At 38.7% G+C, this 12,417-nt stretch overlaps 1 protein-coding gene across 5 annotated transcripts in view; it reads right to left on the bottom strand.

The window, feature by feature from the left end:
* Positions 1–361: 361 nt before the first annotated feature.
* Positions 362–12,417, bottom strand: part of mcm9 (minichromosome maintenance 9 homologous recombination repair factor) — a 52,580-nt gene continuing 40,524 nt past the window's right edge. For 4 of the 5 annotated variants that reach the window (XM_061900440.1, XM_061900438.1, XM_061900436.1 and 1 more), the window contains 2 exons: positions 11,763–11,908; positions 6,644–8,264 (listed from right to left, as the gene is read on the bottom strand). In XM_061900440.1, the coding sequence (XP_061756424.1) occupies positions 6,728–8,264; positions 11,763–11,908 (1,683 nt within the window). In that variant the 3' untranslated portion in view covers positions 6,644–6,727. Of the gene's footprint in view, positions 1,633–6,643; positions 8,265–11,762; positions 11,909–12,417 lie in introns of those variants that run through there. The other variant, XM_061900437.1, reaches the window with a different exon arrangement.

The following is a 12,417-nucleotide window of genomic DNA, read 5'->3' as shown; positions in this document are numbered from 1 at the left end:
AATTTCAAAAAATAAAAATCAAGAATAAAAAAAAAATAGATTTTTTGAAAACGAGAATCGATTCTGAATCGCACAACATGAGAATCGCAATTCGAATTCGAATCGATTTTTTCCCACACCCGTAGTGCAGACATTTGGGCAAATAATTATAAAACCACTTAACAATCTTACAAAAACAGGCACTTAGAATTACCCATAATGTGGGGTTCAAAGAGCACATACATAGCTTTTTTGTAAGGTCAGAACTGTTAAAACTTCCTGATTTAGTGGAAGATTTGACAGGGCTTATGTTTAAAGCAAGAAGTTAATTGTCATTGCCTGCAAATATTCAAAGTTTATTCATAGAAAGGGGGGTATAACCTCAGAGGAACGGTAAAATAAACAGGCTTTAACACTTACCACAAGGATTGATTGAAACTTTTATTAGCAGATTACACTGTGCTGTACATATTCTGTACAATTGACCACTAAATGGTAACACCCAAATAAGTTTTTCAACTTGTTGAAGTTGGGGTCCTTGTTAATCTATTCATGGTAAAGTAAGGAAAAGTTTTTGTGTCTCAGTCTGTGGGGTGAAAATATGGAACAGCCTGAGTGATGAACTCAAACACTGTTCAAACATTGAGCATTTTAAGAAATTATACAAATCTAATATTTTGGTTTGGTATAGTGAGGTCTAGGCATATTTTGAATACGAGTATGAATGTCTTATATGACTTACTTATGATGATATATTGAGAATTGTAAGCACAGTGTTCTGGTCAAATTGAGTTATGTGGATCCAGATGAATGTGATAAAATGTGGTTCAGAGGAAACTGGATACCGTATTTTCTTGAATTGCCGCCGGGAAGCTAATTAATTTAAAACCTCTTCTCACTCCTGCGCTTACCAAAGGCATGCGGTAAAAGTAAGCATGCGCTAATTATTTTAAAACCTCTTCTCACTCCGGCACTTACCAAAGGTATGCAATAAAAATTTGAGTGTGATGTAAGCTTAGACTTTAAATCCTACTGAATAGCTCTTAATCTTCTTCCCTTTATGCGATTTGAAATTACCGGTATTGAAATCAGCTTCCTCCATTTTGAAGTGTCACTCGTGACGTCACGAGTTTGACCAGGCGGTAATACTAAGCATGCGCTAATTATTTTGGGAAGCGAGTTTGACCCGGCAGTAATTCACGGCAGGTGCATACTATATGCCCTGCGGCAATTCTAGGAAATAAGGATTTGGTTAAAATAACTATGTTCAAAATGTTTAAACTTCTTCCCATTACCCTTTTGAGATAAGTTTAATTTAATTTTCTTATTTCGATTTTCCTTTTCTTTTTTTGTGACATAATCATATTGCCATTGAGCACAAGATTGTTCTCTGGAGATATGTATGTATATGATGTACTACATATATGATGGTGTGCTGACTATGACATAACAAGCGGCTGAAAACTATACATCAAACCGGGAGGCATGGCTGAGATATTTATAAAAGTCTTACTGTTGTGTCCTCAACAAAAAAAGAATCCAAATGCGGATCAATAAAAAATCTATTTAAAAATTTAAAAATCACTGGAGAAAAAAACTCCATACTAACAAAAAATCAGCTACAGGAAAGCGGGTCAGGAGTCTGTCCTCCACCTGAGAAAATACAAAAAACAGGAATCACAAAGGGTTCAGGGCAAAGGTCAGAGTAGGTGAGCTCAGGCTGGATTGTACTGCAGGCAACGGACGAACTGGCACTGGCTGAGTGGAGATCAAGGGTTTAAGTCAGGTGGTGAGCTTGGATGACTGGCAGCAAACTTGCAGCTGATGACCAGGTAGGGGACTTACAGACACAAGAGAAAAAAAGGCAGGAGAACCGCCCTCATGACACTTACGTTTTTTCAAACTTACTCCAAATGGCTTGTTTTGAGACTTTAGTGACCTATTTTGCCTTACTTACTAGGAATGGGATACGATTTTCCGGTTCCGATTCTACTTAACAATTCGGTTCTTTATCGTTTCTCTTAACAATTCTGTTATGGAAAAAAGACAACAAAAGGACGGATTAACATCAACAATGTTTAGTTTTACAAGTAACAAGACACAGTGGGTATTAAGAAGCACATACGGGGCAGGGAAAAATAATAACTTTTTTGAAAATATATGAAATATTAATCTGTAGAGTTTAAACAAAATAAATAATACGGTGTGTATATGTGTATAAAATATATTTACATGTACTGTAAATACAAACCCCGTTTCCATATGAGTTGGGAAATTGCGTTAGATGTAAATATAAACGAAATACAATGATTTGCAAATGCTTTTCAACCCATATTCAATTGAATGCACTACAAAGACAAGATATTTGATGTTCAAACTCAAACTTTTTTTTTTTTGCAAATAATAATTAACTTAGAATTTCATGGCTGCAACACATGCCAAAGTAGTTGGGAAAGGGCATGTTCACCGCTGTGTTACATCACCTTTTCTTTTAACAACACTCAATAAACGTTTGGGAACTGAGGAAACTAATTGTTGAAGCTTCGAAAGTAGTATTCTTTCCCTTTCTTGTTTTATGTAGAACTTCAGTCGTTCAACAGTCCGGGGTCTCCCCTGTCGTATTTTACGCCTCATAATGCGCCACACATTTTTGACGGGAGACAGGTCTGGACTGCAGGCGGGCCAGGAAAGTACCCGCACTCTTTTTTTATGAAGCCACGCTGTTGAAACACATGCTGAATGTGGCTTGGCATTGTCTTGCTGAAATAAGCAGGGACGTCCATGAAAAAGACGGTGCTTAGATGGCAGCATATGTTGTTCCAAAACCTGTATGTACCTTTCAGCATTAATGGTGCCTTCACAGATGTGGAAGTTACCCATGCCTTGGGCACTAATGCACCCCCATACCATCACAGATGCTGGCTTTTGAACTTTACGTCGACAACAGTCTGGATGGTTCGCTTCCCCTTTGGTCCGGATGACACGATGTTGAATATATTTCCAAAAACCATTTGAAATGTAGACTCGTCAGACCACAGAACACTTTTCCACTTTGCATCAGTACATCTTAGATGGTCTCGGGCCCAGAGAAGCCGGCGGCGTTTCTGGATGTTGTTGGTAAATGGCTTTTGCTTTGCATATTAGAGCTTTACCTTGCTTTTACAGATGTAGCGACAAACTGTATTTAGTGACAGTGTTTTTCTGAAATGTTCCTGAGCCCATGTGGTGATATCTTTTAGAGATTGATGTCGGTTTTTGATACAGTGCCGTCAGAGATCGAAGGTCACGGTCATTCAATGTTGGTTTCCGGCCATGCCGCTTACATGGAGTGAAATCTCCAGATTCTCTGAACCTTTTGATGATATTATGGACCGTAAATGTTGAAATCCCTGTATTTCTTGCAATTGAACTTTGAGAAACTTTGTTCTTAAACTGTTTGGTTATTTGCTCACGCAGTTGTGGACAAAGGGGTGTACCTCGCCCCATCTTTTCTTGTGAAAGACTGAGCAGTTTTTGGGAAGCTGTTTTATACCCAATCATGGGACCCACCTGTTCCCAATTAGCCTGCATACCTGTGGGATGTTCCAAATAAGTGTTTGACGAGCATTCCAAAACTTTATCAGTATTTATTGCCACCTTTGCGTGTTGCTGGCATCAAATTCTAAAGTTAATGATTATTTGCAAAAAAAAAAATGTTTATCAGTTTGAACATCAAATATGTTGTCTTTGTAGCATATTCAACTGAATATGGGTTGAAAATGATTTGCAAATCATTGTATTCCGTTTATATTTATATCTAACACAATCTCCCAACTCATATGGAAACGCGGTATATATAAATACACACACATATACATATATATATATATATATATATACAGTACATACACATGAATATACATACATATATACTGTAATATATATAAATATTTATGTATATATTACAGTAAAAATGTATATATATGTTATACATACACTGTGTATATATATATATATACATATATACATACATACATATATATATACACATGTATATATATACATATATATATATATATATATATAATATAATGTTTAAAATATACATATATTTATTTATATACACTGTATTTATACAAACCCCGTTTCCATATGAGTTGGGAAATTGTGTTAGATGTAAATACAAACGGATTACAATGATTTGCAAATCATTTTCAACCTATATTCAGTTGAATATGCTACAAAGACAACATATGTGATGTTCAAACTGAAACATTTTTTTTTTTTGCAAATAATCATTAAATTTAGAATTTGATGCCAGCAACACGTGACAAAGAAGTTGGGAAAGGTGGCAATAAATACTGATAAAGTTGAGGAATGCTCATCAAACACTTATTTGGAACATCCCACAGGTGTGCAGGCTATTTGGGAACAGGTGGGTGCCATGATTGGGTATAAAAGCAGCTTCCATGAAATGCTCAGTAATTCACAAACAATGATGGGGTGAGGGTCACCACTTTGTTAGCAAATTGTCGGACAGTTTTAGAACAACATTTCTCAACAAGCTATTGCAAGGAACTTAGTGATTTTACCATCTACCGTCCGTAAAATCATCAAAAAGTTCAGAGAATCTGGAGAAATTACTGCACGTAAGAGATGGTATTACAGACCTTTGATGCCTCAGGCAGTACTGAATCAAAAACAAACATCAGTGTGTAAAGGATATCACCACATGGGCTAAGAAACACTTCATAAAAACACTGTCAGTAACTACAGTTGGTCGCTACATCTGTAAGTGCAAGTTAAAACTCTACTGTGCAAAGCCAAACCCATTTATCAACAGCACCCAGAAACGCCGCCCGCTTCGCTGGGCCTGAGCTCATCTAAGATGGACTGATGCAAAGATGAAAAGTGTCCTGTAGTCTGACGAGTCCACATTTCCAATTATATTTGGAAACTGTGGACGTGGTGTCCTCTGGAACAAAGAGGAAAATAACCATCCGGATTGTTATAGGCGCAAAGTTCAAAAGCCAGCATCTGTGATGGTATGGGGGTGCATCAGTGCCCAAGGCATGGGTAACTTACACATCTGTGAAGGCACCATTAATGCTGAAAGGTCCATAAAGGTTTTGGAGCAACATATGTTGTCATCCAAGCAAAGTTATCATGGACCCTGCTTATTTCAGCAAGACAATGCCAAGCCACGTGTTACAACAGCATGGCTTCATAGTAAAAGAGTGCGGGTACTTTCCTGGCCCGCCTACAGTCCAGACCTGTCTCCCATCGAAAATGTGTGGCGTATTATGGAGCGTAAAATACGACAGCGGAGACTGAAGCTTTACATAAAACAAGAATGGGAAAGAATTCCACTTTCAAAGCTTCAACAATATGTTGTTAAAAGAAAAGGTGATGAAACACAGTGGTGAACATGCCCTTTCCCAACTACTTTGGCACGTGTTGCAGCCATAAAATTCTAAGTTAGATATCATTTGCAAAAAAAAACAAAGTTTATGAGTTTGAGTAGTGCATTCACTGAATATGGGTTGAAAATGATTTGCAAATCATTATATTCCATTTATATTTACATCTAACACAATTTCCCAACTCATATGGAAACAGGGTTTGTATACATATATATATATATATGTATCCATCCATCCATCCATTTTCTACCGCTTATTCCCATATATATATATATATATACATACATACATAAATATATATATATATATATATATACATATATATATATACATATACATATATATATGTATATATATGTCTATATATATGTATATATAAATACAGCATATACATACATACATACATATATATATATATATGCATTCACAGTATGTATTTATATATAAACATACATATACTTTATACTGTATATATATAAAAATATAGTATATGCATGTATACACATTTGTATATATACATACACTGTACGTGTATATATAAACATATACCAGTATATATATATACATACATACATACTGTACATACACACACACACACACACTATATAAGGGTTGTAAAAAAAAATAAGATTTTTAAATTAGTCGCGATTCTATTTTCTAGCAATTCTTAATCGATTCATAAGAGATCTTTTTTTTCAAATGTATGAATATTTTTTGTTAATTTGTCCTTGTTAGCCACTCAGGCAAATACATTTTTTTATGTAGATAATCATATCTGCTGTACAGATTTACTTTAGAAAATAGAAGTGTCGGATACTTCTCTTGTGGCCTTATTTGCATTTGACTTTATTAAATGTTTGGGTAGAATTTTATTAAACACAACTGTTCTTTATGTTAAAAAAAAAAAAGTATCACAGCTGTTAACTTTTTTGGGAAGAATTCAGTTAATAATAGAACTGGCACTTTGTGTTATTGTAGTTATTGCTTGAAGTGACCTGTGCTGGATACTACAAACAATACCGGAGCATTGGGCCGCACCTGTGGACATATTTTTATTTACTATTTTCGTTATGACTAGGGAAAATATAAAAATGGCGGAATCGCATAGCTTATTTAAAACAAGGAAAAATTCACATTTTTGACACTAATCTGGATTCCAAATACATCAAAATAAGGTGCTAAGGAAAGTTTATTTTATGTAACAAGACCCCTTTAAATACCAAAATTCAACAGATGAATTTACACAATCTAAACTTTAGTTAAAAAAGTTTATTTGTATACAACACTTGATTGTTTTTGTTGACAAATTTTGTCCAAATCGAAGTGAAGAAGTGTCACACGTGAGCTTACTTTGTGATTTCTTTGTCCCAGTCAGTGTCAAGAACGTCATCACTGAACTCACCTGAGCCAAACAGAGAAACATCTTTTGTTGGACAACCCAGTTCAAAACACTTTCTCTTCTTTTTGGTTTCTAAGTCTTTGGCAATTTCAATCAAACTGACAGCAGCATGAGCAGGTTCCGTCACATCTGGACTACAGTTAAGGATTGGTCCGTCACTCGCTCCTGGTCCATGATCCAGATCATGTGAGACCAGGGAAGATGAAGTCGCGGTTATCAAGCTGCTCACTACATCTCTCTTCCTCTTTTTCATAGGACTGAGCTGGCCTTGAGTAGTCGTCCACGTAAAATCCACGCCGTCTCTTTTGGGTGGACTTGTTTCCACTTCAGTTTGGTGGTTCCTGTTTGTGTCAGTTTTGGTTTCCACAGTGAAAGAAAATCTTGAAAGTCTAGCCAGGGTTGATGGGTTAACTCTTGGTTTGCAAGTAGGTGGTTTTAAAGGTGTTAAGCAATCTTTAGTCCCATCACCATTGAGACACACCATCTCTGTGTCTTCTCCCTGCTTTGTTTTGTCATTGACTTGATCTTGTTTTTCCTGATCCACTTTCTGTGATGGCAAACAGAAAGCTGCTTCGTTGCTGAAGCAGCTCACCTGGCTTCCGTCTTCCAGACGCCTGAGGTGCATTTTATTTTTTTTCTCATTATCATTGTTTTCAATGTCTGCTCTTCCCTCGATCGGTTTCCCGCTTGCCATGTTTCTGCCATCCTTGCCTGCCTCTTGGTTGATTTCCTGTTGCATCTCTGCGTGTACGTTAAGGCCAGCATTGTGGACCAAGGGTCTCATCTTTCTTGGTTTGAATGTGAAGCCTGAAAACTTTGCATGAATATTCTGATTTGTTTCAACTGAAGCGGTCATTTTTTCCCGTAATACGTTGCTAAGCTTTTTAGTTGCTCTGTGACACCGTCCAACATCAACCTCTAATAGACTACGACCACCGTTGTCCTGTTTAATTTGATTTAAGCAAGTGTTGTCTGTTCCATCTATACTTGCACTGTTCACAGACACCACACTTTGTCCTTGCTCAACTGGCTGCTGTTGACGCTGCAGCTCCTTCACTCGTCTGTCTCTCAGATTTTTACGGACCTTCTGAATCACACTACCTGGAGGCTTGGTGCATTTTCTGTCCAATTCTTCGAGACTCTCTTGAGCTTTGTGGTTATCATCTTTAACCGATCCCTGATCCTCAAAGGTGGCGGTCTCAGCACAATTTAAAATGGGGTTCACTGATGAGTTGACATGACTTGACAAGCTGGAAATTGGTTTTGGACTGACGTCTACTGGAGTTTCTGCGGACATTGGAGTTGACGTTGGATGTTCAGATGTAATGGAATGAAACCAATCCAAGCTGGTCTCTAGCTCTGTGGCCTCCTTCCTGTCCTTTGGGATGTCAGCTTGTGTTTTGCAGATTGAGCTTGTTTGTCCAAGTTGCTGCTGGTCAGCTGGTTGCTCTGGGCTGGAAGCTCCAGTGATGTTGCTCCTCAGCCTGGTGAACAAAAAAAATACACTTTTTTATTTGGGCTCAACTCTGAAGGCCTATTCACACTCGGATTAATCAGAACGTGTTTGGTATGGTACGGTGAACTAGTGTTATTTGGATTTCAGATGTGACTTAAGTACTGGGGTGGGGAGGATTTGTATTTGATGTTCAAAATAACAAAATTACCAGAGCAAAATAAAAAATAAAAAAGGATCAAACTGCCAACAGGGAATGAGAGAAAATAAGGTGTAATAAGTGTTTTGATTCTCTTAGCGGTGACAGCTGGGGTGTTTATGCCACAGATTTAATGGTAAATGGTAAATGGGTTGTACTTGTATAGCGCTTTTCTACCCCTTTTTAAGGAGCCCAAAGCGCTTTGACAGTATTTCCACATTCGCCCATTCACACACACATTAACACTCTGACAGTGGGAGCTGCCATGCAAGGCGCTCACCAGGACCCATCAGGAGCAAGGGTGAAGTGTCTTGCCCAAGGACACAACGGCAATGACTAGGATGGTAGAAGGTGGTGATTGAACCAGTAACCCTCAGATTGCTGGCACAGCCACTCTACCAACTTCGCCACGCCGTCCCCGTGGCGAAGTTGATTTACATCAACAACACCCTTAAGTGGAGCAAAGGGCTTCCTCAGTTAGATTTTTTTTACTTGCTTGTGATTCATTTTTTTTTTCCAAGATGGCGCTGCTGTAGTGGCTGCTGTAGGCAGGAGCTCTGTGCTCTTGTATCATCCTTTTGTGTTTCCCTCTTGTTTTCATGTGTTATTATATTTTTTTGCATTTTGACAAGGGGTGCCACTTTCGTGACCTCTGTGGTGCTTTTTTTGTGGACTTCTGGATCTGCCTCCTGGGAGCCTTTTGGCCATGGAGACCAGCTGCTGGGTGTCTGCTACACCAGAGTCTGTTTGGAGGGACTGGAGGAGATGCGGATGAGGGGACAGGACTGCGGAGCTAGCACTGAGCGCTGGGACGGAGAGGCTTCGCGGTGTCTCGGCTGGGTGAGCAGGTGTCGGACACCTCAGTCACCTTGGACGTATCCTCGCTCATCCATGCGGACTGGACACTGGCCGAAAGTGGAGTTGGCTGTCTTGGTTGCTTTGTTGGATCTGCTTCTGTCTCTGGCCATGCTCCCTCCTCCCCAGCGGACGATGGCTTGGAACACCACAGAGGCCACCACAGTGGATATTTTTCTTTTACTTTTTATTCATAGCTGTATGTAGAAGTGTCTGCTTGTATCTGCTGCTTTAATGTCTTTAATGTCCTCTGTGGTCTTTGATGTTTGATGTTTTCCTCTTACACACATGGAAGAGGGATGTGTACTATGGCTATGAGTTGTTCTTTTCCCTTGGCTTCAGTCTGCACCCCCACTCCAGGGCCTAGGCTAAGACCGATTTTTTTTTTTTTTTTTTAATCTTCTTTTTTTTTTCTACCCCCCCTGTTTACCTGTATGTCATCTTTTTTGTAAGGGGCGCTGGAAGCCGGCAGACCCGTCAGCGATCCTGTTCTGTCTCCCTGTAATGTTTGTCTGATCTTGAATGGGATTGTGCTGAAAATTGTAATTTTCCTGAAGGAACTCTCCTGACGGAATAAATAAAGTACTATCTAATCTAATCTAATATTCCTGTTTGGAGGCCAGCGTTCGCTGTAGTAGCTTTTTTCCGATTGGCACAAGTGTTTGACTTGTCTCCGTTGAATTTAGTGTAACATTTGGACAGTAAAAATTGCAGGTGAACTACCTTTTGAAAAGGTTACGTCATGTTACAAGAAAAATATTGATGACAAAGGCTAAATTTATAGGAAGCCTCCACTGGTGGTCACCAGCAGTGATGCAGGTAACGTGTACTCTAATATCACCATGTTTTTCTAACATGTACGTTCTTCAGAATAAAATTACTCATCAAATTCCCTGCACTATCATTTTCATACGAAAAAATTTATAATTACTTTCATCTTGTGTCTCATGGAGTGACGGCATGCACGCAACCAAATCGAATGTTAAGAAAGAGGAGAAGTCACATGTAAAGCGGCGAGCAGACTTACCATTAGCAAAAAGGCAGTTTGCCTGCTGCCGCAAGATGTCTACACGCCTCCAAACCAGTGACACTTGTAGGAATGTCAGGGTTTGAAAATTTTTCATCACGGTTATCATTATTATCGCAGTGTTTTTAAATGTGCTTAACATTTTCTGAAAAGTACTAATATTGAAATCTTTTAACTAAGATTTATTTAAAAAATATATATCCTTCAAAATGATGTACTTTGAAGAAGAAACATTATGGTAAATAACTGTTTCATGTATTTCAAATAGAAATTAAATGTGCATATGAAAGCAACATAAGCATTATAAACAAATATGGCAGAAACTAAATAACATAAATACATAACAATAAATGTGAAAATGTGCAAGATGTCACATGATGGCCATAGGATGTAATGTGACTGCACTTTTTACAAGTATACAAAAATAGTGTTGATATATAAGATTTATAGTCTTACACATATCAGAGAACACCACTCAACTATTTGAAAGTTTGGAAAATAAAATATGACAGCGCTGCAGTGAGGGTTTTTGCCATTTTTGATGAGGGAGCATGAACAGCTGCTTCTAAAAGACATTAGGTATTGTATGTGTGATGTTGGTAGATGATGGTGTACTGTAACTGTGGAATCGAACTTGGAGTAATCCGTAATCAGATAACTTATTTTTATTGGCTTCAGTGCTTGTGTGGATTGGTAAAACATAGTTCTTTGGTCAGAATTTGGTACGACATGTTAAAGTCAAAGTACCACAGATTGTCACACAAACTAGGTGTGGCAAAATTATTCTCTGCATTTGACCCATCCTCTTGTTCACCCCCTGGGAGGTGAGGGGAGCAGTGGGCAGCACGGGGGGCCACGCCCAGGAATAATTTTTGGTGATTTAACCCCCAATTCCAACCCTTGATGCTGAGTGCCAAGCAGGGAGGTAATGGGTCCCATTTTTATAGTCTTTGGTATGACTCAGCCGGGCTTTGAACTCACAACCTACAGATCTCAGGGCGGACACTCTAACCACTAGGACACTGAGTAGGTATGTGCGACAATATCTTGTATTTCAAAACCATATCTGACAACACATGATGTTTTTGCTCGGCTGTGTATAAAGTATACTGTGATTTTAAAGATAACATACACCTCATTGTGCAGCTAATCAATCTAATGTCACTATTTTGAAGAACAGAGACGCGGGATATGGGAATTCTTATAACTACACAAACATATTTGGTGAACTAGGCAAAGCCATGTTTGATACAGTGTGTGGATTGTGACTCATGCTATACTGACAATTACAAAGATATTGAATATTTTAGAAGGTTATTACACGTATTGATAAAGGTACAGTGATAGCATCACAAATATGACTGATGAAAGAGATTAGTTCTCAGCTCAGTGGATGGCTTCAAGCAAACTATACAATTGTAATGTATGTTTGTAAAAAAAATACATACCTGGTCACTCTGTCCATCTCCTTTTGAAGCAGATGTGTCAGGTTCATTGCTTCCAGGAGTACCTGGCACTGTGTCTGGTACTGTTTACCAGGGTCATCAGGGAACGAGGTAAGTATTGCGTTTACGCTTCCTAGTAGGCCACCACCCTAAGAGAGCAAACACAGTTTTAGGACCTGTCTGATTGCTAATAGCTGCACTCAGGACACAACCACCATAATTAATTGCAAATTGACTAAGAAAATAATGTGAATAGTGTAAGCCATGGGTGTCAAACTCTGGCCCGCGGGCCTAATTTGGCCCGCCGTGTAATTTAATTTGGCCCTTGAGGCAATATTAAATTAACATTACAGCTGGCCCGCCGTTATTACACAGCAGCGGTGCCGCTGTAACACCGCAATTTCTCACACTTACCAATCCTCCCGAAGTTCAGTGCCCCTCCCGAAAATCTCCCGGGGCAAGGATTCTCCCGATTTTCACCCGGACAACAATATTGAGGGCGTGCCTTAAAGGCACAGCCTTTAGCATTCTCTACAACCTGTCATCACGTCCGCTTTCCTCGATACAAACAGCGTGCAGGCCCACTCGCATAATATATGCGACTATTACACACACATAAGTGAATGCAAGGCATACTTGGTCAACAGCCATACAGGTC

The sequence above is a fragment of the Nerophis ophidion genome, linkage group LG05 (assembly GCF_033978795.1).
Source record: "Nerophis ophidion isolate RoL-2023_Sa linkage group LG05, RoL_Noph_v1.0, whole genome shotgun sequence".
In the NCBI taxonomy this organism is placed as follows: domain Eukaryota; kingdom Metazoa; phylum Chordata; class Actinopteri; order Syngnathiformes; family Syngnathidae; genus Nerophis; species Nerophis ophidion.
The sequence above is the reverse complement of the archived record's forward strand: the minus strand, read 5'-3'. Positions and strand labels throughout refer to the sequence as shown.